General features: G+C 40.5%; 4 protein-coding genes across 5 annotated transcripts; 2 read left to right on the plus strand and 2 right to left on the minus strand.

Moving 5' to 3' along the window:
• The first annotated feature begins 1,214 nt into the window (after nt 1–1,214).
• LOC148731165 (uncharacterized) lies at nt 1,215–2,053 on the plus strand. The gene is made up of 2 exons (XM_088761894.1): nt 1,215–1,287; nt 1,554–2,053. The coding sequence occupies exons 1-2, from the start codon at nt 1,215–1,217 to the stop codon at nt 2,051–2,053; spliced, it is 573 nt and encodes a 190-aa protein (XP_088618020.1).
• A 12,080-nt stretch (nt 2,054–14,133) lies between these two features.
• On the plus strand, nt 14,134–16,057 carry LOC111337808 (uncharacterized). Of its 2 annotated transcripts, none has more exons than XM_022944172.2 (3): nt 14,134–14,357; nt 14,648–14,739; nt 14,904–16,057. In XM_022944172.2, the coding sequence occupies exons 1-3, from the start codon at nt 14,205–14,207 to the stop codon at nt 15,334–15,336; spliced, it is 678 nt and encodes a 225-aa protein (XP_022799907.1). In that variant the 5' UTR covers nt 14,134–14,204; the 3' UTR covers nt 15,337–16,057. The 2 variants fall into 2 exon arrangements, with proteins under 2 accessions (XP_022799907.1, XP_022799908.1); XM_022944173.2 differs by having other exon boundaries at nt 14,651–14,739.
• Nucleotides 14,765–17,685, minus strand: LOC148731166 (uncharacterized). The gene is made up of 7 exons (XM_088761440.1): nt 17,513–17,685; nt 17,332–17,411; nt 17,060–17,232; nt 16,682–16,980; nt 16,425–16,502; nt 16,137–16,287; nt 14,765–16,002 (listed from the first exon to the last, which is right to left on the minus strand). The coding sequence occupies exons 1-7, from the start codon at nt 17,534–17,536 to the stop codon at nt 15,623–15,625; spliced, it is 1,185 nt and encodes a 394-aa protein (XP_088617566.1). The 5' UTR covers nt 17,537–17,685; the 3' UTR covers nt 14,765–15,622.
• LOC148731167 (uncharacterized) lies at nt 17,656–19,869 on the minus strand. Its single transcript, XM_088761439.1, has 2 exons — nt 18,027–19,869; nt 17,656–17,892 (listed from the first exon to the last, which is right to left on the minus strand). Exons 1-2 carry the CDS (start codon nt 19,176–19,178, stop codon nt 17,656–17,658), a joined length of 1,389 nt encoding a protein of 462 aa, XP_088617565.1. The 5' UTR covers nt 19,179–19,869.
• Between the last annotated feature and the right edge of the window lie 4,131 nt (nt 19,870–24,000).

The following is a 24,000-nucleotide window of genomic DNA, read 5'->3' on the forward strand; positions in this document are numbered from 1 at the left end:
CACCAAATAATCCCTCATACCGGAGTCGTTGGCGTCTGGGGATTGATACACCACGCCCACGATAATGTTGGAGAATCCACGCGGTAATCGGATGGGCCTAAGGTCGGCCCAGAGAACTTCATGATCCTCATGATGAAAATCAGATAGAACCTTGCACTGGATCGAATCTTTAACGTACCTACGCACACCTCCATGTTGCCAGCCGACACGATCGCGCCTAAAAAGCTGGTAGCCTTTGATGTTAATCGGGGAATCAGGCACACAGCCACTCAACCAGGTTTCAGTAAAAAGGGCTATATCAGCATTAACGTTGTTTAGAGTGTGAGCAATTTCATCAATTTTAGGCGCCAAGGACATTGTGTTGGACAAAAAGATCGAAGGAACAAAGTGAGGCCTCCCAAGGGAGCGTGTGGTCACGCTGTCGACTTCGGATCTTGATGGAGTCGAAGAGGTGTGATTTTAAATGTTTAATAAGTTCCCATGATTTACTGAATCATGCTTTCCCTTGGCCCTTGGATAGCTAATGTCGAACTGTTTTCGTCTTGAGATAACTGGAAGAATATGGTTAACTCTGTGATCAGCCTGTAGTTTGCGTTGGATCCCGCCGCGTATTCCTCTGGTTGGTTTTAAGATTCCAGCAAATTTGCAAGCGGTCCATTCAGAACGCCGCAAAGGTTTGATAAGTTGTGTCGAATTTTTCCACCAGAATCTGAGGGAAAGCAGTGTAGATCGGCTGTAATTCATAGCCATAGCGTTTAAGACGTGTTAACAACCTTAGAACGAAAGGGATGAACCACAAAAGTATAGAAAAAACAAAAAACTGAGGAGCCAAATTTTATGCAGCCAAACGGCGCAATACAATCAAGATAAAAGATTGTATTTGCCGTATGGAACAAGATACAGCTCCAGTCAACTATGGAAATATGGAATATTTACGCGATCGGTTAGAAGGTTTTGTTCAGATTATCGGGTCGTTTTCTTTGGTTCTCACAAATGTCTAAGGCTTTCTGGAGATAAAGGTGCTGATTGAGGATCTTTTGCAATACCTGCGGGAGTTACTTTACAATAGCAAAGAAAAAATTGCTCGTTATATCGAAGATAGTACCGAGTTTCGTAATGTACCTAAGTTCTGAGAAAGATGTTCGTTAGGGAGACCAAGATACAGCGTAACAGCAGCCGCAGCCGAGAAAATTGAAGTACTTCGCAGCACTGGTATGCAGTGGACAGCTATCGCAAAGTGTCTTGGTATAAGTACCAGAACTCTGTCTAGAAGAACAACAGAATTAGGTATAGTTGATTACAGCGATATTGTTGCAGAGGGCCTAGACAGGAATGTAAGAGATATTTTACGATTAACATCATTCTCTGGTGAAACGTACGTAGGAGGAGCTTGAAGAGCACGAGGCATTTTTGTTCAGAGGTGGAAAATCGGGGAAACCCTACAAAGAATTGATCCTGTAAACCGTGCTATTAGGCGCAGATATTCAATTCAAAGACGTCCCTATAACGTTAAAAAGCCAAATCGTTTGTGGCATATTGACTCAAATCACAAGCTAATTCACTGGAGGATTGTTTTGCACGGCTTTGGGCAGAGGTGAACAGGATTGTTTCGTCACTTTACATTGATCTGTTCAACTTTATGGAAAATAGTGGCATTCTTGATACACACAATGAATGTGATTTATTAGCCCTTCACTATGTTTATGTGCCAGCCATTCAGGCATCTTTGGACGAGTTCATATCCCAGTGGAATCATTATAGTCTGCGTACCATGACAAGCATGTCTCCCCTGGCGCTTTGGTATTCTGAGCTTGTCTCCTCTGGGGTGGACAACATAGAGATAGGTGACATTTCTCTACATGGCATTGATCCCAATGGTCCCGTGGCAGGTATAGAGAAAGAAAACATGGTTTCTGTGCCTGAAAGCACCATTCAGCTGACTAACAATAAAGCAGATGACATTCACAGCCTAGTACCTGATCCATTAGCAGATGATGGCAATCATAGAATAGGGTGTTACCTTGCCATTGCCAATTATTTGAAAATGCTTTGACTATAATCTGCGCCAATGTAACTAAGGCATCTGCAGAACATAGTAATAACCCAGCAAAGCTATTGTGGTATTACTTCAAATAATTCTCTGGGGGCCAGTTCCTGATAGGTGTAACAACTCTATTTCATGGATAGATGTGCCTTATTCCAGGAAATTTTATCCCTGGAATAGAGCTATTTCATCTTTCAGGATGAGGATGATTTTATTTAACTCAGCTCAGTTTTACAAGATATATAGGTTAAATTTACATAGCAACTAAACACAGAACAGCAAAGGAATAAGGAGAAAAAATTTAGCAATAGAGTAGGTCGCTAGTTAGTGTAGTGTCCAGGCCTCCAAGTTCACGCACAAGGCCCCAGGAGACATTTACTCGAGTATTTATTATGCATGGTAAAGTGAGAACGGAGGTGATACAATCTATGATAACGAACAACTAAAGGAGCTGTAAGCGAACTGTAAGCGAACTGTATAAGCGAGCTCCAGAACGTTACATTGGCGACGAGGATCATCTCATAAGCGTTCGATCGAATTGTTTCGATCGAGAAACCTCTGCGAATGACCGCATATGATACAAATCTCAACTTCGGACCGTTTGACCCGGACCTAGATCCGACATCGGTCGGCACTCGATTAAGGAAATATCTTGAAAGATTCAAAGTAGACGCTGCAGCGATGAATATAAAGGACAAAGCGAGAAAACGAGCACTACTCCTACACTGTGCTGGTCCCAAAGTATAGGACATCTTTGACACACTAGAAGATACGGGAGAAGACTTCGAAACCGCAGGAGAGAAACGTCTAGAGTATTTTGAGCCTAAAAGACATCATCTTTTTAGCATATACCAATTTCGGCAGTTAGCCCAAGAGGAAGAGGAGTCGTACGATGATTACACCACGCGTTTAAAGCAAGCAGCGGCTCCATGTGAGTTTCCAGAGGGTTGGCGTGAAGTTGAAATACAAATGCAGTTAATTGAAAAGGGAAAATCGAAGAGAGTTAGACGCCGCTTGCTCAGTAAGCCGCACTCGCTTCAGGAGGCGTTAGATTACGCTAGAGCACAGGAATTATCGGATAAACAAGCGAAGAGAATCAAAATGGAGCAACAAAGTCGAAGGAACAATACCGAGGAAGAATTGAAGAGAGTCTTTCTCGGAAGGCAAAAGAGCCCGACTGGTATCAACAAAGAGTGTTACTTTGGTGGAGGCGGATTTCCACACGCAGGAGGAAAGGAGAAATGCCCGGCATGGGGAAAGAAATGCACCAGATGCGGGAAGCTGGATCATTTTGCCAAATGCTGTAGGAGTAAAAGGAAAGTAAATAAGAGTATAGTAAAGACAGTTCGTCAGGAGGTGCAATCAGATAGCAGTGACGCGGAATCCCTTTGTGGGATCGAGGAAGTTGGGGCTGTCGAAAGCAACACAAAACCCAGGCCAGTAAGAAGTATAAAAATCGAAAACCACGAAGTCAAAGTGCTGATCGACACGGGAGCGTCGGTTAACGTAATGGATGAATGCACCTTTCAGCAGCTACTGGCAATTAAGATCAAATTGGAGAAGTCGACAAGTGTTTTGCGCTCGTACTAAACGAATGAAAACCCGTCCAGGCCATTAACAGTTATGGGAAAAATCGATGCAGTCGTAGGGTCAAACACGAGAATCATCCCGGCTACGTTCCACGTCATTAAAGGTAACACCAACACGGAACCCTTGATAGGATTTCAGACCGCCGAAAGTCTGGGCCTGGTGGTGATTACGAATGCAATACGAACTGATTCTGAAATGTTCACAAGCAAATTACTTGAGGAATACGCAGACCTGTTCCTGGGGATCGGGAAAATGGAAGGAGTGTAGGTAGATCTACACGTTGACCGTACAGTAACACCAGTTGCTCAACCTCACAGGAGGATCCCGTTCAGCGTCAGGCCAAAACTGGAGGCGGAGCTGGAGAGACTTATAAGAGATGATGTAATCGAGAAGGTCGAAGAGCCTACCAGTTGAGTATTCCCAGTCGTGATTACACCCAAGAGAACGGCGAATGAAATTCGACTGAACGTGGATATGAGAGAGGCCAATAAAGCCATTCCGCGGACCCAAACTATTATGCCTACTCTCGAGGATATCACACATGAGCTCAATGGAGCAACTGTGTTCTCCCACTTGGATATGAATCATGGCTATCATAAACTGGAACTGCAAGAGAACAGTCGGGACATCACCACATTCTCAACGCACATCGGGTTGTACAGATACAAAAGGCTAAATTTTGGCACGAGATCTGCGGGTAAAATCTTTCAAGACACCGTGAGCAGGGAGATCACCCGAGACATACCTGGATGCCTCAACGTCAGTGACGGCATTCTTGTGTACGGAAAATCACAGCAGGAACATGATCGGAATCTAGACAAATTATTCAAAAAAGCTAGAGAAAAGAAGATCACGTTTAACAAGGGAAAGTGTGAATTCAATAAGCAAAGTTGTGTGTATTACGGGATGAAGTTTTCTAAAGATGGAGCATCCCCTGACCCGCGAAAGGTTGAGGCTCTCAAGGCGGCCGAGCCTCCTCGCAATGCGAAGGAACTGAACTCATTCCTATGTACAGTGCAATACAACGCGAGATTTATGGAAAAGTATGCTCCTCAAACCGAACTTCTGAGAGGTTTACTCAAAGCCAACGTTTTTGCCTGGACGAGAAATCATCAGGAAGCGTTCGAGAGTTTAAAAGAAGGCCTTAGCTCAGACACAGTCTTGGTCTATTTTGACCCCGCCACAGAGCATGAGGATCATGTGGATGGCTGTCCGTTAGGAATCTCAGCGACCTTGGTCCAACTGAGTCGAGTGACAGAGGCTGGAGGGTGGTGCAATACGCTAGCAGGGCCCTCTCAGATGCGGAACGGAACTATTTCCAAATCGAGCTAGAGATGCTGGCGGCAGATTTTGCGTGCAGGAAATTTCATGTATTCATGTATGGCTTGCCGTTCAAAATAGTCAACGATCACAAACCGCTCGAAGTCATCCTGTACAACCCTAGACATCAGACGTCAATACGGCTGCAAAGAATTATGGTACGAATGCTCGATTATGAGTTCAAGGTCGAATATAGGCCCGGAAAGACGGATATCTCCGATTATACATCTAGGCAACCGCTGCCTCGTGAAACCCGCGCTAGAAGGGAACTAGGCACTGCCAAGGATGTCAAGCAGTACGTGAATTTCGTGGTCGCAAGTGACATTCCCCGGGTTATCAGCAAAGAGGACCTGGTAAAGGCAACGGAAAACGACGAGGAACTAAAAAGGTTAATCACGTGTATACGGGAGAGAAAGATCGACCACAGGAACCAAGACATGAAAGCGTACTTCAATATTTACGATGAGTTGGCTGTGGCTGACGGTCTTGTCCTTCGGGGTGAAAGAATCATAGTCCCTCGAGAACTCAGAGAAACTATGGTGAAAATTGCTCATGAGGGTCACCAGGGCATCGTTCGTACGAAACAACTGCTTTGTGCCCACGTTTGGTTTCCCGGAATCGATAAGATGGTCGAAAAGCACGTTAGGAATTGCCTAGCTTGTCAAGCTACCATCCCTTGCCACACCAGAGAGCCAGTCCAAATGTCAGAGCTACCAACAGGTCCGTGGAAGAAGATCAGTGTGGATTTTGCGGGACCTTTTCCAAATAAGGACATGGCTTTAGTATTCTGGGACCAGTATTCAAGGTATCCTGTCGTAGAATTTGTCACAAGTACCTTCGCAGAGACTGTAATTCCCCAGCTCACACGTGTTTTCACTACTTATGGAATTCCATAAGAGGTGAAGACAGATAACGGCCCCCCATTTAATGGGTCCAAATTTGCAAAATATGCCCAAGAACAAGGGTTCAGGCACAGGAAAGTCACACCCGGATGGGCGGAGGCAAATGGTGACGTCGAACGACTCATCCAGATGGTCAAAAAGAGCTCGACGGTTGCCAAGATTGAGGGGAAAGCATTTAAACAAGAGATCCAAAGGACAGTTGGCAACTATCGTGCTACACCCCATCCTGTGCCGAGAGAGAGTCCCGACAAGCTTATGTTCGGGAGAGAGATAAGAAGGAAACTGCCAGAAAGGGTCGTTCCCCAGGAAGAACAACGCCATGAACTAATCCGTGAAAGAGACCAGAGAAAGAAGAAGCAAATGAAAGCTTATGCTGATGAGCACAGACACACATCACAAAGCTCGATCAAAATTGGTGACCGTGTCCTTTTGAAACAGAATAGGGGTAACACGTTGACCCCGCCCTGTGATCCACGACCATATGCAGTCGTTGGAATAAAAGGGAGCATGATCACTGTGAAGAGAGGAAAGGAAGTCAAATCCCGCAATTCTTCCCACTGTAAGGTACTCAAGTATGCTGGAAAGGAGGAGCACGACGATTTGGATTGGGACAAAGAACAACAACCGATGAGCAGGCGACCAACGAACCGCCATATTGAAGTAGGGGAGGTTCCTGGAGAAGGAAATATAGTCATGCAAGAGACGCACAGGGGACCGACAATCGCGCCAACGGAACCCCGGATATCAGTACGAGCCAGAACGTCCACGTGGGAAACAATTTACAGAGACTTCAAGCCTCACTAAAGAAAAGGGAGGAGGTGTAGTGTCCAGGCGTCCAAGTTCACGCCCAAGGCCTCAGGAGACATTTACTCGAGTATTTATTATGCACGGTAAAGTGAGAACGGAGGTGATACAATCTAGGATAACGAACAACTAAAGGAGCTGTAAGCGAACTGTAAGCGAACTGTACTAGCGAACTCCAGAACGATACACTCGGTAGGGTCAAGTAAAAGTCTTCCATCGTAACCGCACATACACACTCGAATGAAGACAATATCAAATAATACCTTTTCCCATCACTTTATTGCTTTCTATCCTTACAAACCAGCTTTTACTTTAGCTAGCATGATGCGGGACACGATTCGCTCGGTCATTGTTTTCCTGCCGGGAAATCTAGTAATACCGGCAATCATTTTACGATCTGCAGTGTGCTTATCTGCTAGATTTCTAGATTTCTAGATTTACTATAATCGACGTCGTGCTGTTTGGCTAACTTATCGAGACGATTAATACCCGGATCCCCACGTTTAAATCGCATGGCCAATTTGACACCAGACCCCATATACTGATATCCCGGCCAATGAAATTCTATGCCCAGCTTATTAATCCGTTTTTGAAGATCGACTTTTCCTCCCGTCTGTCTTCTACCTCTTCCCCTTCCCTTTGCCCTTCCCTTTGCCCTTCCCTTTGCCCTTCCCTTTCCCGTTCCCTTTCCCCTTCCCTTTGCCCCTGCCTTTGCCCTTCCCTTTCCCCTTCCCTTTGCCCATCCCTTTGCCCTTCTCTTTGCCCTTCCCTTTCCCCTTCCCTTTGCCCTTCCCTTTGCCCTTGCCTTTGTCTTTGTCTTTCGGCGTACTCGATTTGAATTCGGCATGTTTTACAGCTTTTATTGGATCCCAACCTCTTGGTGCCCACGGATCCCAGACTACTTCGTTCCCACTATTTCTCACTTTTGGTGAGACTTTATAGGAACTATGGCTCCCCGGCAAGTTACTCTTAGATGCAGATAGAGGCGTAGAAGGTAACAATCGTTTCCCCGTGAGAGTGGGTGTCGAAGGTAGGTCTTTGAGACTTTGAAAGGAAAACGGAAGGGCGATTGGTTTTTTTAAGCTGGTTCCCGGTGTAGAAAATAATTTCTTGGGTGTGATCACCTCTTTTTTAATCTTGTTTTTCTTTTTCTTCGTAGTTGAAGGTGTGACCAATTCCTATTTTACTAGCACAGGATCTTTGGTGGTTTTGACAGAACGAATCAATTCTTTAATCAGATTCTCTTGCACAGAATCTAACAAACTTCCCTGTTCCCTATCACTCGCCTCAGGTCCTACGCCAGCGGGTAATTGCCTCAACTCATCGGTTAATTGTCGTTCTTTCATTAATAATTGTTTTATCATAGGTTCTTTGAGACCTGCCTACGTGTGCGAATCGTTAAGTAACATCTGAGTTTCTACTGCGACTCGTGCGGCTTTATCTAAAAGGATACTCTCTGGTATCTCCCCCTTATAAAAATCCACAAGTGCCTTGTTTTGAAACCAAATGTTCATTTGAAAGTTTTGCCCAAGCTAGTTTTCTATCATTACCTTAGTTCCACTTTGAAAAACAGCATGTAATTAATGTAAATCGACACCGTTGTGTTACCTCAGTCGTTGTTGCGTTTTCTCGGCTCTCCTCTGGGCGTGCCATCTTTCTACCAGCAGAGATCGTCTTAGAGAGAGTCAACTGTACTTTGATGTTAACCTGAAAACCACCCAGAGTAAAGCAAATTGCTTTTATTGTATTGCTCTCAGTTTGGTGGAGTAGTTGTGTCAAAAGAGACGAGGAATATTACTTTGGATTGATAAATAAATATTTGAAATTTCGCATGTATCGAGAATCAGTGAACAAATATTTATTTCAAGTTGAATCGTTCGATTCATCTCATCAGTGAGTACGTGAATCTCTTGCAGCTTTTCGAGAACTGAAGTAAGTTTCTTGTCTTCTTTGTTGAATCAAGAGCTAAAACTCAAGGCTGAAACAATTTGTGTGAGCTAACGGCTATGTGACGGCCAAAAACACTCGCACTTGTCCAACGAATACACGCTCCATAATATAACATACAATAAAACGAAGCGAAGCCTTTGCTAAAATAAAATTACAAACAGCTACTTACTACAATTATACAGAAAGAAATTGACAAACTAGAAAACGATATAGTGCACAATGGAGACATTTACAAACTTTTACGAGATTCCGGCGAAATGCTAACTTGAGACGGCACAAAAAGCTAACAGCGATGGCTGAACACGGTTGAACACGGTTCAACGATAAAACTAAAGAACTTATACGGATCTGCAAACAAAGAGAAATTATTCAAGAAAAGATAACGGAATACCGATGAAAACATCGAGCGTAGAGAAAAAACAACTTAATGAAAGTAAACGAACTTGATGAATATGCGACGGAAAGAATAAAAAAGACTACGTGACGGCAACAAGCTAGGAATAGATCACATGACTAAATGCAAGAAGACAACGCAGTTTTTCAAATAAATGCCAATGAAGGGGGGGTCATAAATACAGTACAAAGCCTTGTAGGGGGATCAGGTAAATTTAACGTGACATGACCAAAATTCTTTAGTAATACAAATTCCTCTCGTGAGATGATCGTGAATGTTGATCGTGGGAGCGAAAGTGCTCCGCAGGCCTGTCGTGGGTTCGGGAATAGTCGGAAATTGACAGGGAAGACTGTCGCGCTGGGGGGGAGGCGTAGTATCTGTTACTGTCAGTCATGTCTGTAATAACGAAGGACAAAATCAAGGCGTATTTCATTGAAAAAATAGAATATCTATTGTACTTTAACAAACCTGAACAAGTATTTTATAGCAATGGAAAAATTGGTTTTGGCAAAATTCTCCATCTAGTTTTAGTTTCACTGAAAACTGAGACAGAACATCATATTTCATTGGTTGTCCAATGTGAACGTATCTTGGAAATCAAAGGAAGAAATAGAAAATGGGTAAGCTGTTTATTTTTAAAGCAAGGCACTGAAGGAAAAAGGTCATGGTGAGTACTGTTGTTAACTTCTTAGCTGCTTTTACCTTAAAATATAATTTATAAATCAATTCAGTTCAGCATGTTCCGGCGTACCAAACGAGCTGCATATCTCAATCCTGTTATGGTCGTTATTACAGTTATGACATCTGTTATAAGAACTGAAAAATATACATTCATAAATGAAAGATAATTTCAAACAGCGAGTTCTTTATAAACATTAATTCTAATCAGAATCAGAAATGAATTCGACTTGTTAATTTGCTTGCTATCAGCTCCCGTCCAAATGAATTCTTTGCAGCTACATTCTAATCCGAGCTCTTCACAGTCAACCGTCACATGTTATACTTTCGAGCCAACAGAAGAATGAATCTCGAATTGGGTGTCGCAAAATTGGAATTCAATTAAAAAAGGAGGGATGAATAAAAAAGGTTTTTTTTTTTCGATCACAAGAAGAAAGGTTAGTAAAGATCAATGTTAAGAATTTTTTCCAATTATTTGGTTGCTTCATCTCAGCAGATGTAATTCGGTTTTGTATGTCAAACTTAAGTTATTCATGACGCATCTGAGCGTGGAAAACTGAAACCTTTTTTCATCGTGACTTCCAGCGGACGTTAGCCCTCAATATTCATTGCCTTTGAACAGTTGGATTTTGATCTGAAGATAAATCCTGACAAAACCGAGGATTTTCACGGTCTTCTAGAGCTTTCTGTGTGTAACGACTGACATTTCGTGTAATTTTCACTTTCAGGGAAAAAATGAGACCAAAGAATATCTTTAAAAAGCTTGTGGATAAAGTAACCTAGAAATGACACACGTTTGTAGCTTTTCGATTAGTAGTCTTATGGCAAAACCTGTGTTGTAAAGATCAAAGCTACTGAAAGAACTCCAAAAAGGTCTCAAGGCTTTCTGGTCTCACCTCTTGACTTTGCTCGAAAGTAAGTCAGTCAGCTAACAGAGAGCACTTCCCATGACCGCAAGGTTTTTTCTCCGTTTGAAAGTACTAATATGCGGCGGTGAATTCCACAAGTTTTCTTCTGTCAAATAGGCACAGAGGTAGTATTGAACGATATTTAAGTGTTGCCAATTTTTACATAAGATAAATTCGGGATGATGGCGTCAGGCTCGGGGAGTTTGGGATGAGTAATTACCATGGTGTCAATGGCGAAAAAAGGAAAACTTGTTTGCTTTCATTTGATTTATGGTGTTTATGTTTGTGTTCCTTGCTCCTTCAAGCCAACTGACATCAACAATTCCATGCACTTCACACCAGTTTGTTTTCGAGTCCATTTAAGACGGCTGGCAGAATCTTGCACGTGGCTTCGTTCCCGGAGGCTTCCACAACTGCAGTTTTAATTCCAATGTGAGCTTTGGAGATAGCAGCAGAAAATAAAACTTCAAGGAACAGAACTTGCCTAACATGCAAGAAGCAATAATTTACAGTTTGTTTGAGCAAAGCGTAGCTTCACGATGTAAATTTCTCGCTCTTTTGATCACCTGATGTATCATGTGACTTTTTGCGCGGCTTGTTGTTTCAGTCCTTTCCGCGCGGGAAATACTGGAATCATTGCTGGAAGGTATGAATTAAAATCAATTTCTGGTGGTGTATATTATCTCACTGTTTTATTATATACTAAACTATTCGCCTCAGTCTCGGTGGTTAGCGGTGGATATATCCACCACAAACCAACTCCAGATAGATAGATAGATGATAATCTTTAGACAGGGTGCGTTCTCACAGAAGTGGTTTTCAGAACGGCCCTGTAAGCACCCACCCAACCCACCCCAGGGGAGGACATCCATCACACAGTATACTCGTGCGTGGGAAATTAACGTCTCTTACCCCTAACCCTGCAGGAGACGGGACCTCCATTTATTCGTCCCTATCCGAAAAGACTAGAATATCTAACCATTTCTTGATGTTACGGAAAGGAAGCATATTCTTCTCAGTTATTTTAAGACCTTGAGTGTTGGTCCGGCCGGGGCTTGAACCCTCGACCTCCCGCACATCAGTCCAGCGCTCTATCCATTGAGCTAACCGGGAGGCGGTTTAACTCCACTTCGGTGAATAGTTGTTGCCTACACGTAAACTTAATGAATCGTAAAACAATAGTTTGATTTATGATTAACCTTTCTATCACGAGCTCAGTAGTAGGAGTTCGCGTGGGTGTCTGATTGATTGATGCCCCTTGGTTAAGATAATAATTACCGCTGAAGAGAAAAACACATGATTTTTTGACAATTCTTCTTGAAGGACGACGTCATCCTTAGGAAAGCTAAGCAAGGATACGGCAAGGTATCAATTTAAAGGAATTTGCGTTCAATCAAAAGCCATAACATATGCCTTTAACCTTTTAATTGCAGACATTAAATGGAGTGTATGACATAACACAAAATACAGTTTTTTGCGATTTTTCTATAGTACAGAAATAAACGCTCATACATCTACATGATCTACATCCATCCAGTTTTCAAACAAGAATTCCGTTTTACCACGACAAAACTGTGTCTATCTACTAAAACGAGCGCTCCTCAATAAGCGTTTTTCTCATACGAACCGAAACCACATAAGAAAATTAGTACTAATCTAAATTTCCTCATTCTGTTAAGACGGTTCTCTCCGTTTAGGACAAAAGCCTTTAACACTTAAAGCAAACCAATAAATTTCAATATCAATGCAATCATTTGTCTTCAAATAGCAATGGCTTCAAAGTTAAACAAAACGATATGAGAGCAAAATGCATGTGAACTAAAGGACACGTTACGGAGTCAATAACATCAGCATACAGGATAGTTCAATGGTGATTAATACCATACAACTAATACATTACCAAACTATAAAAAAAAGATTACCAAATTTCAAATATTCTTGGGACGATTCCAGACTAGATTTGCTCCAAAAAAATTTACGGTGGAATGTTTTTATTACAACAGCTCGCAAATTTAAAGAGTATAGACGGGTCGCTTCTCAAGTTTGTTTTGTTTTTTAATTTTTTGGATGTTATTCTATCTCTTCTTGTCATGTTTTAATCAGTTAAGGAAATTCAAGTAACATCTACCCAAACTCTCCTACTTTGAATCCAACTGAATTGATTAATTCTTTGTATCTTTAAACAATTAATTTAATGAATTATCATCTTAAGAAAAGACCTCGTTTGTTTCTTTAATAGAGACAGACCTTCAAATCATCGCTGTCATTACGCATAGCTTAGAACCGAGAGGTGACAGAAAGGTACCCTTAGCAGCGGGCAATGGACCATTTTCCCAATATTTTTGCAGCAGCCTTCTCTACAACTTCCTCACTCGGTCCTGGATCTTTATCTCCAAGATCTTCAACTCTGTAGTATTTTTTCTTGTCATAAGCTCCCAGATTAAGGAGTTCCACATATGTCTGGGGTGGAAAGCAAGAAATAAGGGTTGTGCACTTGCCTCACAGCACTATATTACAATGAAGTTAAGCTGAAAAGTGCAGTTACTTCCACGGCAGACTGAGAATCTCCGTGGTTCTAAGAGAGATTTATAAACTGGAAATGGTGAAATGCGCGTAGACGGCGTAACGAGCGTGAAAGCACCACTGACCAGGGGTCTAAATGGTCTTTGTTGAACTGCTTACAGCGCGTAGGGGAACAAAACCAATCATATCAAGCATTGCTCCCGAAACTAAATGGTGTCAAAGTACTGAAAAATCTTAGAGGCCTCAAAATTCATAGAATGTTAGCAAGGTTTCAATTCAACAAACCTCTTCACGAAGGTATTTGTCCATTCTTTGTCGCAGGTTTTCAAATAGAGGACGGAAGTCAGGGTTAAGATTCCAGCACCGTTTCATCATATCGTGCCTGAAATTAAACAGTGATGGTCAATTCTCAACTATGTTTCTTGGCCTATGCGAAGAATTGTAAGAAGTTTATTCTACACGAACCATTTTAAGGAAAATGATGGTTTAAGTTCGTTTTGGGTCATCGAACATATCTGCACCATTTCACTCGATCTGATCTCGTCGAAGATGGTAGACATGCATTATCACAGCTGAATACCTTATGCTCTTAGTTCACACTTTTAAAATAAAATAGCTTTTATATTCATTGTTTAATATTTCATTGCAAAGAACTCTACAAGAAGATCGTTAATTTTGATATGTTGAATTTTAGGCTATAGTAATTGGAACACGTCGATATCGCATCAGAGAGGTAGAACTCACAGTTCTTTATCAACATGATCAGTCTTTGGCATCTGACATCCTTTTGTGACCTCTGCAATCACCCTTCCATCTAAGCATCCATCGTATGGAATTCCTCCTGACAAGGCATAAGGATGTGTGCATGTGATATTACTGAATATATCACTGATAAAGTTCTTGAAATTATAGTCAGAGAGCTATAATTTTAAAATTTAATACAATTGTAAACACCTATCAGGTCAAATGATAAGAGTGCATAGTATAAACATGTTCTACGAAATTACTGTGGCTGAGCATGGCCAGAAATCGCGGACATTTGAGCCCGCGCAGCGGCATGCGGCTTTCTTTATGATAGCTGAGAAACCAATATGGCGGCCAAAAAGCGTGCTATCCCCGAAGTGGATTATTCCCAGCTTCATTCTCTTTCGTCAGTCGTTTTGTACGACACAGCCAGAAAAAAAATTAAAAGAGGGAAACTGTACGAGGTGGAAAGAATCATCGAGAGGCGAAAGACAAAATATGTAAGATTTTCTGGCTTTGTGCTTGCAGGTGGTTGACTTTTAAAGTGTGACGATCATCCCAGTTGTGGATGTCAATGACAGTCAGTTGTTCATTTCACTGTTAGAATATGTATGTCGTATAAATAAATGTTGATTTATTGTTTTTTCCTGTTTCATATCTGCCAAACGGAAGAAATCTTTCGTTTTCGATTGCGTGAATTCTTATCATCGTTTAACATTATCTGATATACAAAAAATGTGTAATTTGGGGGCCCCGGGAAATTACTTTTAAAATAATGTTTCATGCATAGCAGGACTACGAATACTTAATAAAATGGAGAGGTTGGCCGCTGCAAGACTCTACGTGGGAGCCATCAGAAAACCTACCTGAGGCTTTAATTAGGTGAGATGACATGTTACAAGCTATGTTGTTTATTTGAATTCCTTTTATTATGTCAGAAGGCATTTGATAAAGGTAACAGCTTTTGAATGAAGCTTTAGAAGAAGGTTAAGGCTAGATAGGCCATTGTATTCATTATTTTGTCAATTTCTTTGTTAATTACATAGAGGCTATGAAAAACCACCCAAACCAAGCGAGGAGAGGCTGCAAGATGCTGGTTTCCACTTTGCAACAGCAGTCCTTTCTGCTTTGAAAAGTTCCTCCGTGGCTCCATTTTATGTGAACATGGAGCTAGATGTGTGGAGATACCTTTCACACAAGAAGGGAGTTGCTTGTGAACACCGAGGTCATGTTTTGTATTCCAAGCATGACTTCTCCAGGTTTACCACATTACCCGAGCACTGGTGGTACTACCTGGATGTGCATGGGGAAGGAAAGGCAGTGGACTTTCCAATAAAGATAAAACCTCTTTTAACTTGGTCCCCTGTTCACTACGTCAGAAAAGCAGGCAAGCTTGCCAAGGCTTCCCAGTTCCCAATGGAAAAACTTTGTGTGTCAATGGTGAAATATGCTTGTGACATTAACAACTTAAATTTTTAAAACTGCAGTGAACTGTTTTGGTTCTCCCCTTAAAATATTGGGGCTTGAAAATTTAATATTTGAATATTTACCCTTAATAACCTTATGGAAAGGTAAAATGTAATGTTTTAAGGAGTGAATAGAATAAGGCCCCAAGTGACTCCTGATCTAACATAGAATTTTCCTCTTGATTTCCCAGTATATACAAAGCACATTGAAAGGATTACAATACATTTGTTTGTGAAACATATCTTAGGGCCTTATTCCATGCATCATTTTTGTTTTGTTTTTTATAACACTACTGAATTTAATGATCTTTTTCAACTGATGCAGATTGCAAAGCTGCTCTATATATTCCCTGTAATCTCTTTATATTTCTTGCCCGTGTCGTTATTCCTAAGTCCTTAAGTTTAGATTTAATCATTTCAGGGCTCAGGCTATCAATTTCTTCCACACTGTTTTGTTGACTTTTTTCATCATGGCTCAAACGGGGACGCTTTGCACGATTCTCAGTTATGCCTCCTGACCAGTAATCTTTGGCTGCCTTTTTGTACAGGCGTGGGCTTCTTTTAAAGTCCCTTAGCATCTCAAGCCGCTTCCCAACTATGAGGACATCTTTGGCAGCATCCCACTTATTTGACTTCTGCAAATGGATCCTTCGACAGTCATCATTTAGCTTCTCAACCCCTAGAATGTATTGTTAATTATTATTGTTTTGCAAATAAAAAAAGATTAGTGTCTAGACTAGAATCACCTGATATAATGCTATTTGCTTGACAATGAGTTAAAGGTCATGTTTTTTAACCAGTTCAATTGTATACCTTGTCCAGAGAATTTTTTCATTCCTTTGTGTTTTTTCATGAAGTGTGGAACATGGTAAACCATACAGTGGATATAGGGTGTTACTTCAGAACAGCCATACCCCTCCAACTTCCCACCGAGGGATTTAAAAAGAGTTACCCAAGCAGTGACCTATAAAATTAAACAGAAAATGATATTACTATAGTTATTGTACAACCATGAGTCAATATTATTATGGGCAGCTGATGCCTTATGCCATAAAAGGTGTATTGATTTGTAAGTGACATCATAATAATATATAAATGTACCTTGGCAAAATAGTTCTCAATGTCTTCATCTGTGGGGTCCTTTTTCAGAAGATCTCTTGTGTAGATGTCATTGAAGTCCTAGGTAAATAAAATGTTTTGCATTATCATTTAAAGGTGATAATTACTGGTATATAGTTTAACTCTTGGTTGGCCAACTGATCAAATTTTTAATTTTATTGTAATGTTTAATTTATTATCTTTCTTTATTAAAAATATTTACATTCTTAAACATTACACCTGATGTAAATAAGAAGTACCTTCCAAATTTTAATCACTGTGCTACTTGTAGTTGGGCCAATGATACCATCCAGCTTGGCTGGGAGCTTTTCCAGTAACAACATTTTATCTGTGCCCATCAGGCTAGTGAAATCGTGTGTGCCACTTCCACTTCCATCGGCATTCTTTTTTTCCCACACGCTAAAGGAGACACCACAGCTACAAATGGCTTTTACAAGGCTGTTAAGGTGAGTTGCTGTTCGGTTACGAGGGGCTTTATGTAGGTTATCTTTTTTGTCCCTGCTAATTGCCTCTGTCACAAGATTCTTTGTTAGCTTGTCTGTTTAATAACAAAAGCAAGCCATTTCTTGCTGCTTAGTTGAATGAGTCAGTATTCAGTATAGTTAGTAATATCTTACCAGTAACCCTCAGTATCAAATGCAGCTCATCAAGCACCACATTCTCTAAAGGGATTTCTAGCAAAGGTGGGTGCTCACAGGAATACTGTTGCTTTAGAGCACATCTCTTCATGTCATCTAATGTTCTTTTTGATTCCTTCCAGTAGTAGTTCATGGGCTTGGTCATGTCAGACCTAAAATGTGAGATACATGTATGGAAGACTGAGTTATGTTGTCTGAGTTATTTTAAATTATTGTTGAAAGAATATATTACCTTGATATGCACTTCTTACCTTAAGGTCTTGTGAATTGTGCACCAGACACAAGCATAACCTGAAGTTGCTCCCTTCATTCCCATTATAAGTAAAAGAAACTAGACAAATAAAATACATTGATTAGGAGTCAACAATAAACAGGTTTTTCCCCTGCCCCCACTAAAATAATAATAATAAAAGGAACATTCATTTCAGGTACCTTATAGTCACCTCCAAGGTACATTTCAACTGGCACATCTTTTCCATCCACTTCTACTACTCCCTCTTTCACAATCCTGTTCACATCAGCAAAGAGCCTGGCACATGATGTTTGCAAAAGTTCATAGGATTCTTTTCCCTTTATTACAGCAACAGTATGATTTCCTGAGATAAAGGGAAAGTAAGCAAATTATGCCCAATTTTTCCATGTGCATTTTGAATCTTACCTCTTGAAGACATTACTGCATCTTCGTCATTCAGAAGTGAGAATGACAAAATGACAAAGCCTGTAAGCCGTGTCATTTTGGCACCATCGCCGCTCAGTTTTACTTTGTACTTTGGAGGCTGGTCCTTTTCGCCTGTTGTTGCATGGTCTCTCATCTAGGTTTAAAAATTTTATTGGTTGATATTATTGAAGATACTTCTTAAAATAGTATTGTAATATTATGTTTTTTATTTATTTTTATATATAATAGTTATTTATCGGTACATTGTCATGAACTTTGTGTACTTACATGATTACGGATTGTACTGCATAGCTCATTCCGGAAATTAAGTTGTGCTCCTTCTTCTTTCCCTGGGGTTCTCTCAATGTGACAAAGTTCATTTAGTGAGTCTTTGCACTGCTTTATCAGGTATGACCTGGGTAACCCCTCCCCTGCTGGTGTCATGGTCAGCTCATGATAAGCTGCTTCACCGATTGAAAACTTATCTTGGATGAAAAGAATTTGCTTTATTTTGTCCTGTTCCTCTTGAGGAAGATCCTTGAATTTTTTTTTGTCTTTGCCATCGAGAAAATTGACAGTGTGACTGACTCCCTTCTGGTCAGTAAAACTGGCCACATCCAAAGTAAGGCCATAGGTCTCTGCAAACCACAAAGTCCTTTCCACATGTGTTTTAAGTTCCCTCAGTTTTCTTCTTTGCTGTCTCCCTCCAACTTCAGAAATGACCTTACCGCCGTTTTCTACTGTATCTGAAATTGACATTCTGTCAATGTAGTCTCTGAGTTCCTTGTTTTTACTTAAAATACCCTCGTAGGAATTTTCCATTTCGACCAGTTTGTTTTCAAAGTCTGTTTTGAACTGGAATGCGCTTTGAAGTTCTGTGTATAGTTCTTCGCAACGCTTTTGCAGCTTCTCGTTATCTTCTAATAATCCTTTTGCAGTTTCTCTCATTTTATTGATTTCTTTCTCCATGTCCGCCACTTTAACAATCTCATCCCGACGAATGGCAATTCTTCTAAATTCATTCAGGTACTGAACTCTGGCACGACCCTCGAGCTTCCGGCATTTGCTTTTGATATTACTGCAGCTTCTTCGAATTAAACCATCAATTCTTGTGCAGTCGTCTTTAATTTTAATACTTTGTTCGGCAATTGAGGCGTTCAAAATTTCCACATAAGAAAATTGTGCCAATAAGCCCTGCCCCTCTCTGAGATCATACCAGCTCCTCAGTTGCTCGTTTTGAATGTTTACCGTAAAAATTATTTCATCTCCTGCAACACAATCTTGTTTCACGTAATTAAGGCAATGCTCTGTAGACACCAAAATGTTTTCCTTCCATTTGCTAAGACCAAAACCAGTGAGAAGGTCAGACATTTTAATGAAATCCTCATCTCGATGGATCCGAAGCTCCCGCCACTTGGCACCGGAATTAAAAATGCCCATTCGTTAGAGCGCTGACCAACATTACTGTTAAACAACTTTCCCCAGTTCTCAACGGAGATTGAAAGCCTGGTTTCCAAGCTTTATTTTGATACCAAACATGGCGGATAAACGATGGCGAATACAGTCGAAGGCACTGAAGAAGTGAGCTTCTTTTTGCGCGTGAAGTCAGGCTTTCATGGGCCCACTTCCGGTAGTTCATGATGAACGTCTCTACTTCCATAGTATTATACTCTTGTGTTTTCAATCCAAAAATGGACGCTGTTAAACGTGTTCCATCTACCTGAAGATTGTTGTGTTTGCGGGCCACGCTGGTGACTTTCGGGAATGAACTTGGCAACATCGAACAATTGGATGCGAGCGCGGCCAGGCGAGGTGACAGATGGCGAATTCAACAATATTCCGCATAAAATAGAAGGGTTGTGAGAGCGACAGGAGAGGTAAAATCACACTAAAAGAGGACGGTGTTAACAGTCTGTTGTGGATTTAATATTTATACAGTGGGTTACAGATACTTCCTACTATTGGATTCCGACTTGGCAACTGTTACAGGTACGCGAGAAATGTTTCTATCTTCAACTATAATTTTCGCTCCATACATTTTTTTGTAAACTTGATCGCCATATTTTTTTGAGAAGGGGGGCAAAGCCGCTGTCGTTACGCGGGCGCTACGTCCGCGATTTCTGGCCATGAGGCGTCTTGTTCCTTTTCGACATCATTTTAAACGAGAAAGAAATCTGCGTTTAAATTAAATAGCTTGGTGATGCCCAAATCTAAGTTTTCCTTAATCCCGCGTGTACATTTACATAGCTTGATGATGCTCAAATATAAATTTTCCTGAGGCAATGTAGTTTATAACATAGCGCACGCACTAGTCCTAACTAATTCCTATTGCGTCAACATGAACAAAATCTTTATGTACGAACGGCCGTGCTAAATAAAATGACGAGTGCAGTTTCAAAATAGCTACAAAATTTCCGCCGTCGTGTGAGTTCCTTAAGTTAAAGTTTCGGAAAGCGATATTAGTAAATCCGAGACCAACCAAACTTTTCTTTGGCTTTCGACCTTCCCGCAAGTAGTCAAGCCAATAAGCACAAGCACTACGAAAACGAAACACAACAGGCCCGTTTCCCGAATTTATGGGAACAGGAGCTGGAGAAAATTTTAGCTGAAAGACATTCAGCAGGAACTAAGAAGACTTCAAATTGGTCTGTGGCGACTTTTAAAGGTAAACGTCTCTGTTGATGACGTTGTTTTTGGCTACATTTGTTAACTCTACCGAAAACCATTTAATTAAAAAATCAACAAAACAATCGGAGACGCCAACATTTTCGGGCAACTTTCATTTCAAAAAACAATACAAAAACATCATTCAGCGCCCAAATTGTTTTCGTATGTTGAAAAAAGAATTGTTTCATGCTTTTAGCTGTGCGTATATCGAGTTATGGATGCACTTGGGAAGTTTGGAAAGCACTCAAGAAGCTAGGGTTGCTCTCAGCTGCGCCTCGAGAAACGTTTATGCTTCTCTCGTGCTCTCCAAACTCCCCGCGTGCATCCATAACTCGATAGACGCATGCTAAGCATGAAACAATTCTTAATTAAAGTTTCTTCGTTTTGGTTCGGTTTTGATGGTAGTGTCCAACAAGTGAACACTATGGAAGCCTTCTACTTCTTGTTTCTATTAATTTTATGAGATTAACTAGCGATAAATAGCTTGCTACATATTAAAATGATAAAAGAGTTAATGAGATTTGATTTTCAGGTGTAAAAAGCAGATGATCTTTACTGAACACGGGATAGTCCTAGAAACGACAACTGTCTTACTTTTTGCCTGGAGGTTATACAACTCGACCGGAACTCATTATCAGGGTTCATTTTTACAAGAGAAGTTAGACTGCTTCATCATTCTTACAAGACTGAGACACTACTCAATTAACTTAAGGCAAGAGAATGTAAACCATCTATATTATCTTGTTTAAGGATATTTCCAAGAATGAAAGGCCTGGAAAAAAATAAAAACAAACTTTTATCATAAATATTCTTATTGAATTTAGTTTGGCTTACCAAGGGTAAGTATCTCATACAGAACGATTCCATAGGACCGCCTGATGAACATATCAGAAATATTCCACAGTTAGTGGCGGGTGAATTTTGGATGGAAAGTATAAGAAGAAAAGTCAAATTGGGTGATCATTTTGTTGAGGTGATGGAAGAATATACACGATACATACACATCACTCAAAGTGGACAGTCCAGCGAGATTTCCTAGCAGAATTTCTGGTGCATTCCATTTGATTGGCAAACATCCCTGCGGCGGAAACAAACATTAAAGTGCCTATAACCCCAAAAAATGTTTCTGCCCATATTAAATCTCTCTATTGCACTGAGCAAAATGCACAAAAATGTTTGTGTTTGGTTAAAACCGCGATTTTTTATGATCTTTTAAAGTCGGGTTTATATTTGGAACGAACGAGCGAACCAGAGACTGGGGCTAGTGACGTCACTCTAGGCCATCAGCAGTGGCGCTTCGATCCAATCTCAGTCAATATTATACGTTCCCAACGAGATGAAACCTTCGCTAAAGCCTGATCTGGTAAATTTCTCTCACCTTTCTCCTACTTCGCTAACTTTCAGCTGATTTCGTTTCCTCAACATTCCACACGTGAACAGTTGGGTATCCAGTCAAGTCGCCGACGGTTCAACTCGCCAACGCCAACTCGCCGACGTATAAAATCGAGTAGAGACGTCGGCGAGTTGGTCCTCAATCCAATACGACTTATTAGAAGTTAAACATGTAGAAAAGTAAACAATCATTACTAAAAAGAAACATTCTTTTTCTTCCAACAAAGTTTAGAAGGATGTCAACGCGAATAAAGCATGATAAACATCGCCAATTACTATAGCAGCTTCAGACGCGAACGAGTTATTTATTGTGACAACTACACTGTAGACTCATGTCAATCGGTCAGATTTTTTTCAGAAAACTTGGCTTTCAAGACAAGAGCTTTAGTAAATAGCAGTTCTTTTTATTTCCGAAAAAGTTTATAACAGTCTCAAGGCTAACAAAGCAAGATGAACATCGCCAATTACCACAACAGCTTCAGACGCGAACGAGTTGTTGTTGACAACAGCGCCGTAAAGCCTCATCATGACGATCGGTTAGATTCTATTTAGAAAACTTAGCTTTCTAGACAAAATCTTTAGTAAAATGCAATTCTTTTTGTTTCCAACAAAGTTTTTAAGGATTTCATGGCGAGAAAAGAAAGGTAAACATCGCCAATGCCTATAACAGCTTCGGACGCGAACAACTGAGTGTGACAACACCGTAAAGACTCATCATGTCGATAGGTCAGATTTTTTAAAGAAAACTTAGCTTTCTAGTCCAGATTTTTTTCAAAAGAACAATTCTTTTCATTTCTAACGAAGTTTTTAAGGATTTCAACACGAATAAGACAAGATAAACATCGACAATGACTGCAAAAGCTTCAGACGCGAACGACTGGTAACCGGTCGAGTCACCCGAAAGTGATCTCGATCGAAGTCATGTTGCCAGAAACTCATAGTCATGTTGCCCGATATTTTGAGTCACGTCGCCTGAACTTTTATCGAGTGTTTAAACTAGAAGTAAAGTAACATCTTAAGTAAATCGTAAGGAATAAACACGTAAAATGTTGACTCGTAAACTGTTTTGGTCCGCTAATCAGCTTAACCTACAAAAGACTCAAACACCACGTGGTAATTGCCGTGGTTGTCACGCAGTAGCTCGTGCGGGTCTAAGGGTCTTTGGTCATTGGCGATGTTAACTTTGCTTTATTCGCCTCGAGATCGTTTTAAACTCTGTAGCATATAAAAAAAAATGTTTTTCACTAAAGATCTTGTCTAGCAAGCCAATTTTACTTTAAAAATCTGAGTGATTGACAGGACGTCAGTATTTACGGTGTTGTTGTCACACTCGTTCGCGTCTGAAGCTTTTATAGTCGTTACCGATGTTTATCTTGTTTTATTCGCCTTGAGTTGCTTATAAACTTCGTCGGAAATAAAAATGATTGTTTTCTAGTAAAGATCTTAACTAGAAAGCTAAGTTTTCTCTAAAAAATCTGACCGAATGACACAATGAGTCTTTGCGGTGTTGTTGTCACACAATAAATAACTCGTTCGCGTCTGAATCTGTCATAGTCATTGGTGATGTTTATCTTTCTTTAATTTGTTCGCCATGAGATCCTTAAAAACTTTATTGGACACAAAAAGAATTGCATTGTACTAAAATTCTTGTCTAGAAAGCTAAGTTTTGATTTTAAGTTAAAAAGTCTGACCGATCGGCATGATGAGTCTTTAGTGTCGTTATCCACAACAACTCGTTCTCATTTGAATCTTTATAGTAATTTGCGATGTTTATCTTGCTTTATTCGCCTTGAGATCCTTCTAAATTTTTTTTGGAAATAAAAAGAATTGACTTTTACCAAAGATCTTGTCTAGAAAGCCAAGTTTTGTGAAAAAAATCTGACCGATAGCGATTGATATGATGGGTCTTTACGGTGTTGTTGTCACACGATAAATATAACTCGTTCGCGTCTGAAGCTGCTACAGTAATTGCTGATGTTTATCATGCTTTGTTCGCGTTGACATCCTTCTAAACTTTGTTGGAAGAAAAAGAATGTTTTCTTTTACTAAAGATCGTTTACATTTCTACATGTATAACTTCTAATAAGTTGTACTGGATTGAGGACCAACTCGCCGACGTCTCTACTCGATTTTATACGTCGGCGAGTTGGCGTTGGCGAGTTGAACCGTGAGCGACTTGACCGTAGTTCAACTGTTGGAAAGA

This window comes from Stylophora pistillata, chromosome 5 (genome assembly GCF_964205215.1).
Source record: "Stylophora pistillata chromosome 5, jaStyPist1.2, whole genome shotgun sequence".
Classification (NCBI taxonomy): Eukaryota; Metazoa; Cnidaria; class Anthozoa; order Scleractinia; family Pocilloporidae; genus Stylophora; species Stylophora pistillata.

Bases quoted from the DNA above. Each gene is read 5' to 3' on its own strand.
- LOC148731166 (XM_088761440.1), bottom strand. From the start codon at position 17,536: ATGTACCTTGGAGGTGACTATAAG. The intron at 17,412-17,512 runs GTACCTGAAATG...TTATTTGTCTAG, and splicing joins ACCTTGGAGGTGACTATAAG to TTTCTTTTACTTATAATGGG. The intron at 17,233-17,331 runs GTAAGAAGTGCA...CTCACATTTTAG, and splicing joins ACAATTCACAAGACCTTAAG to GTCTGACATGACCAAGCCCA.
- LOC111337808 (XM_022944172.2), top strand. From the start codon at position 14,205: ATGGCGGCCAAAAAGCGTGCTATCCCCGAAGTGGATTATTCCCAGCTT. The intron at 14,358-14,647 runs GTAAGATTTTCT...TTTCATGCATAG, and splicing joins AGAGGCGAAAGACAAAATAT to CAGGACTACGAATACTTAAT. The intron at 14,740-14,903 runs GTGAGATGACAT...TTAATTACATAG, and splicing joins CTACCTGAGGCTTTAATTAG to AGGCTATGAAAAACCACCCA.
- LOC148731167 (XM_088761439.1), bottom strand. From the start codon at position 19,178: ATGGGCATTTTTAATTCCGGTGCCAAGTGGCGGGAGCTTCGGATCCAT. The intron at 17,893-18,026 runs GTAAGTACACAA...TTTTAAACCTAG, and splicing joins GCAGTACAATCCGTAATCAT to ATGAGAGACCATGCAACAAC.
- LOC148731165 (XM_088761894.1), top strand. From the start codon at position 1,215: ATGCAGTGGACAGCTATCGCAAAGTGTCTTGGTATAAGTACCAGAACT. The intron at 1,288-1,553 runs GTATAGTTGATT...TCAAATCACAAG, and splicing joins TAGAAGAACAACAGAATTAG to CTAATTCACTGGAGGATTGT.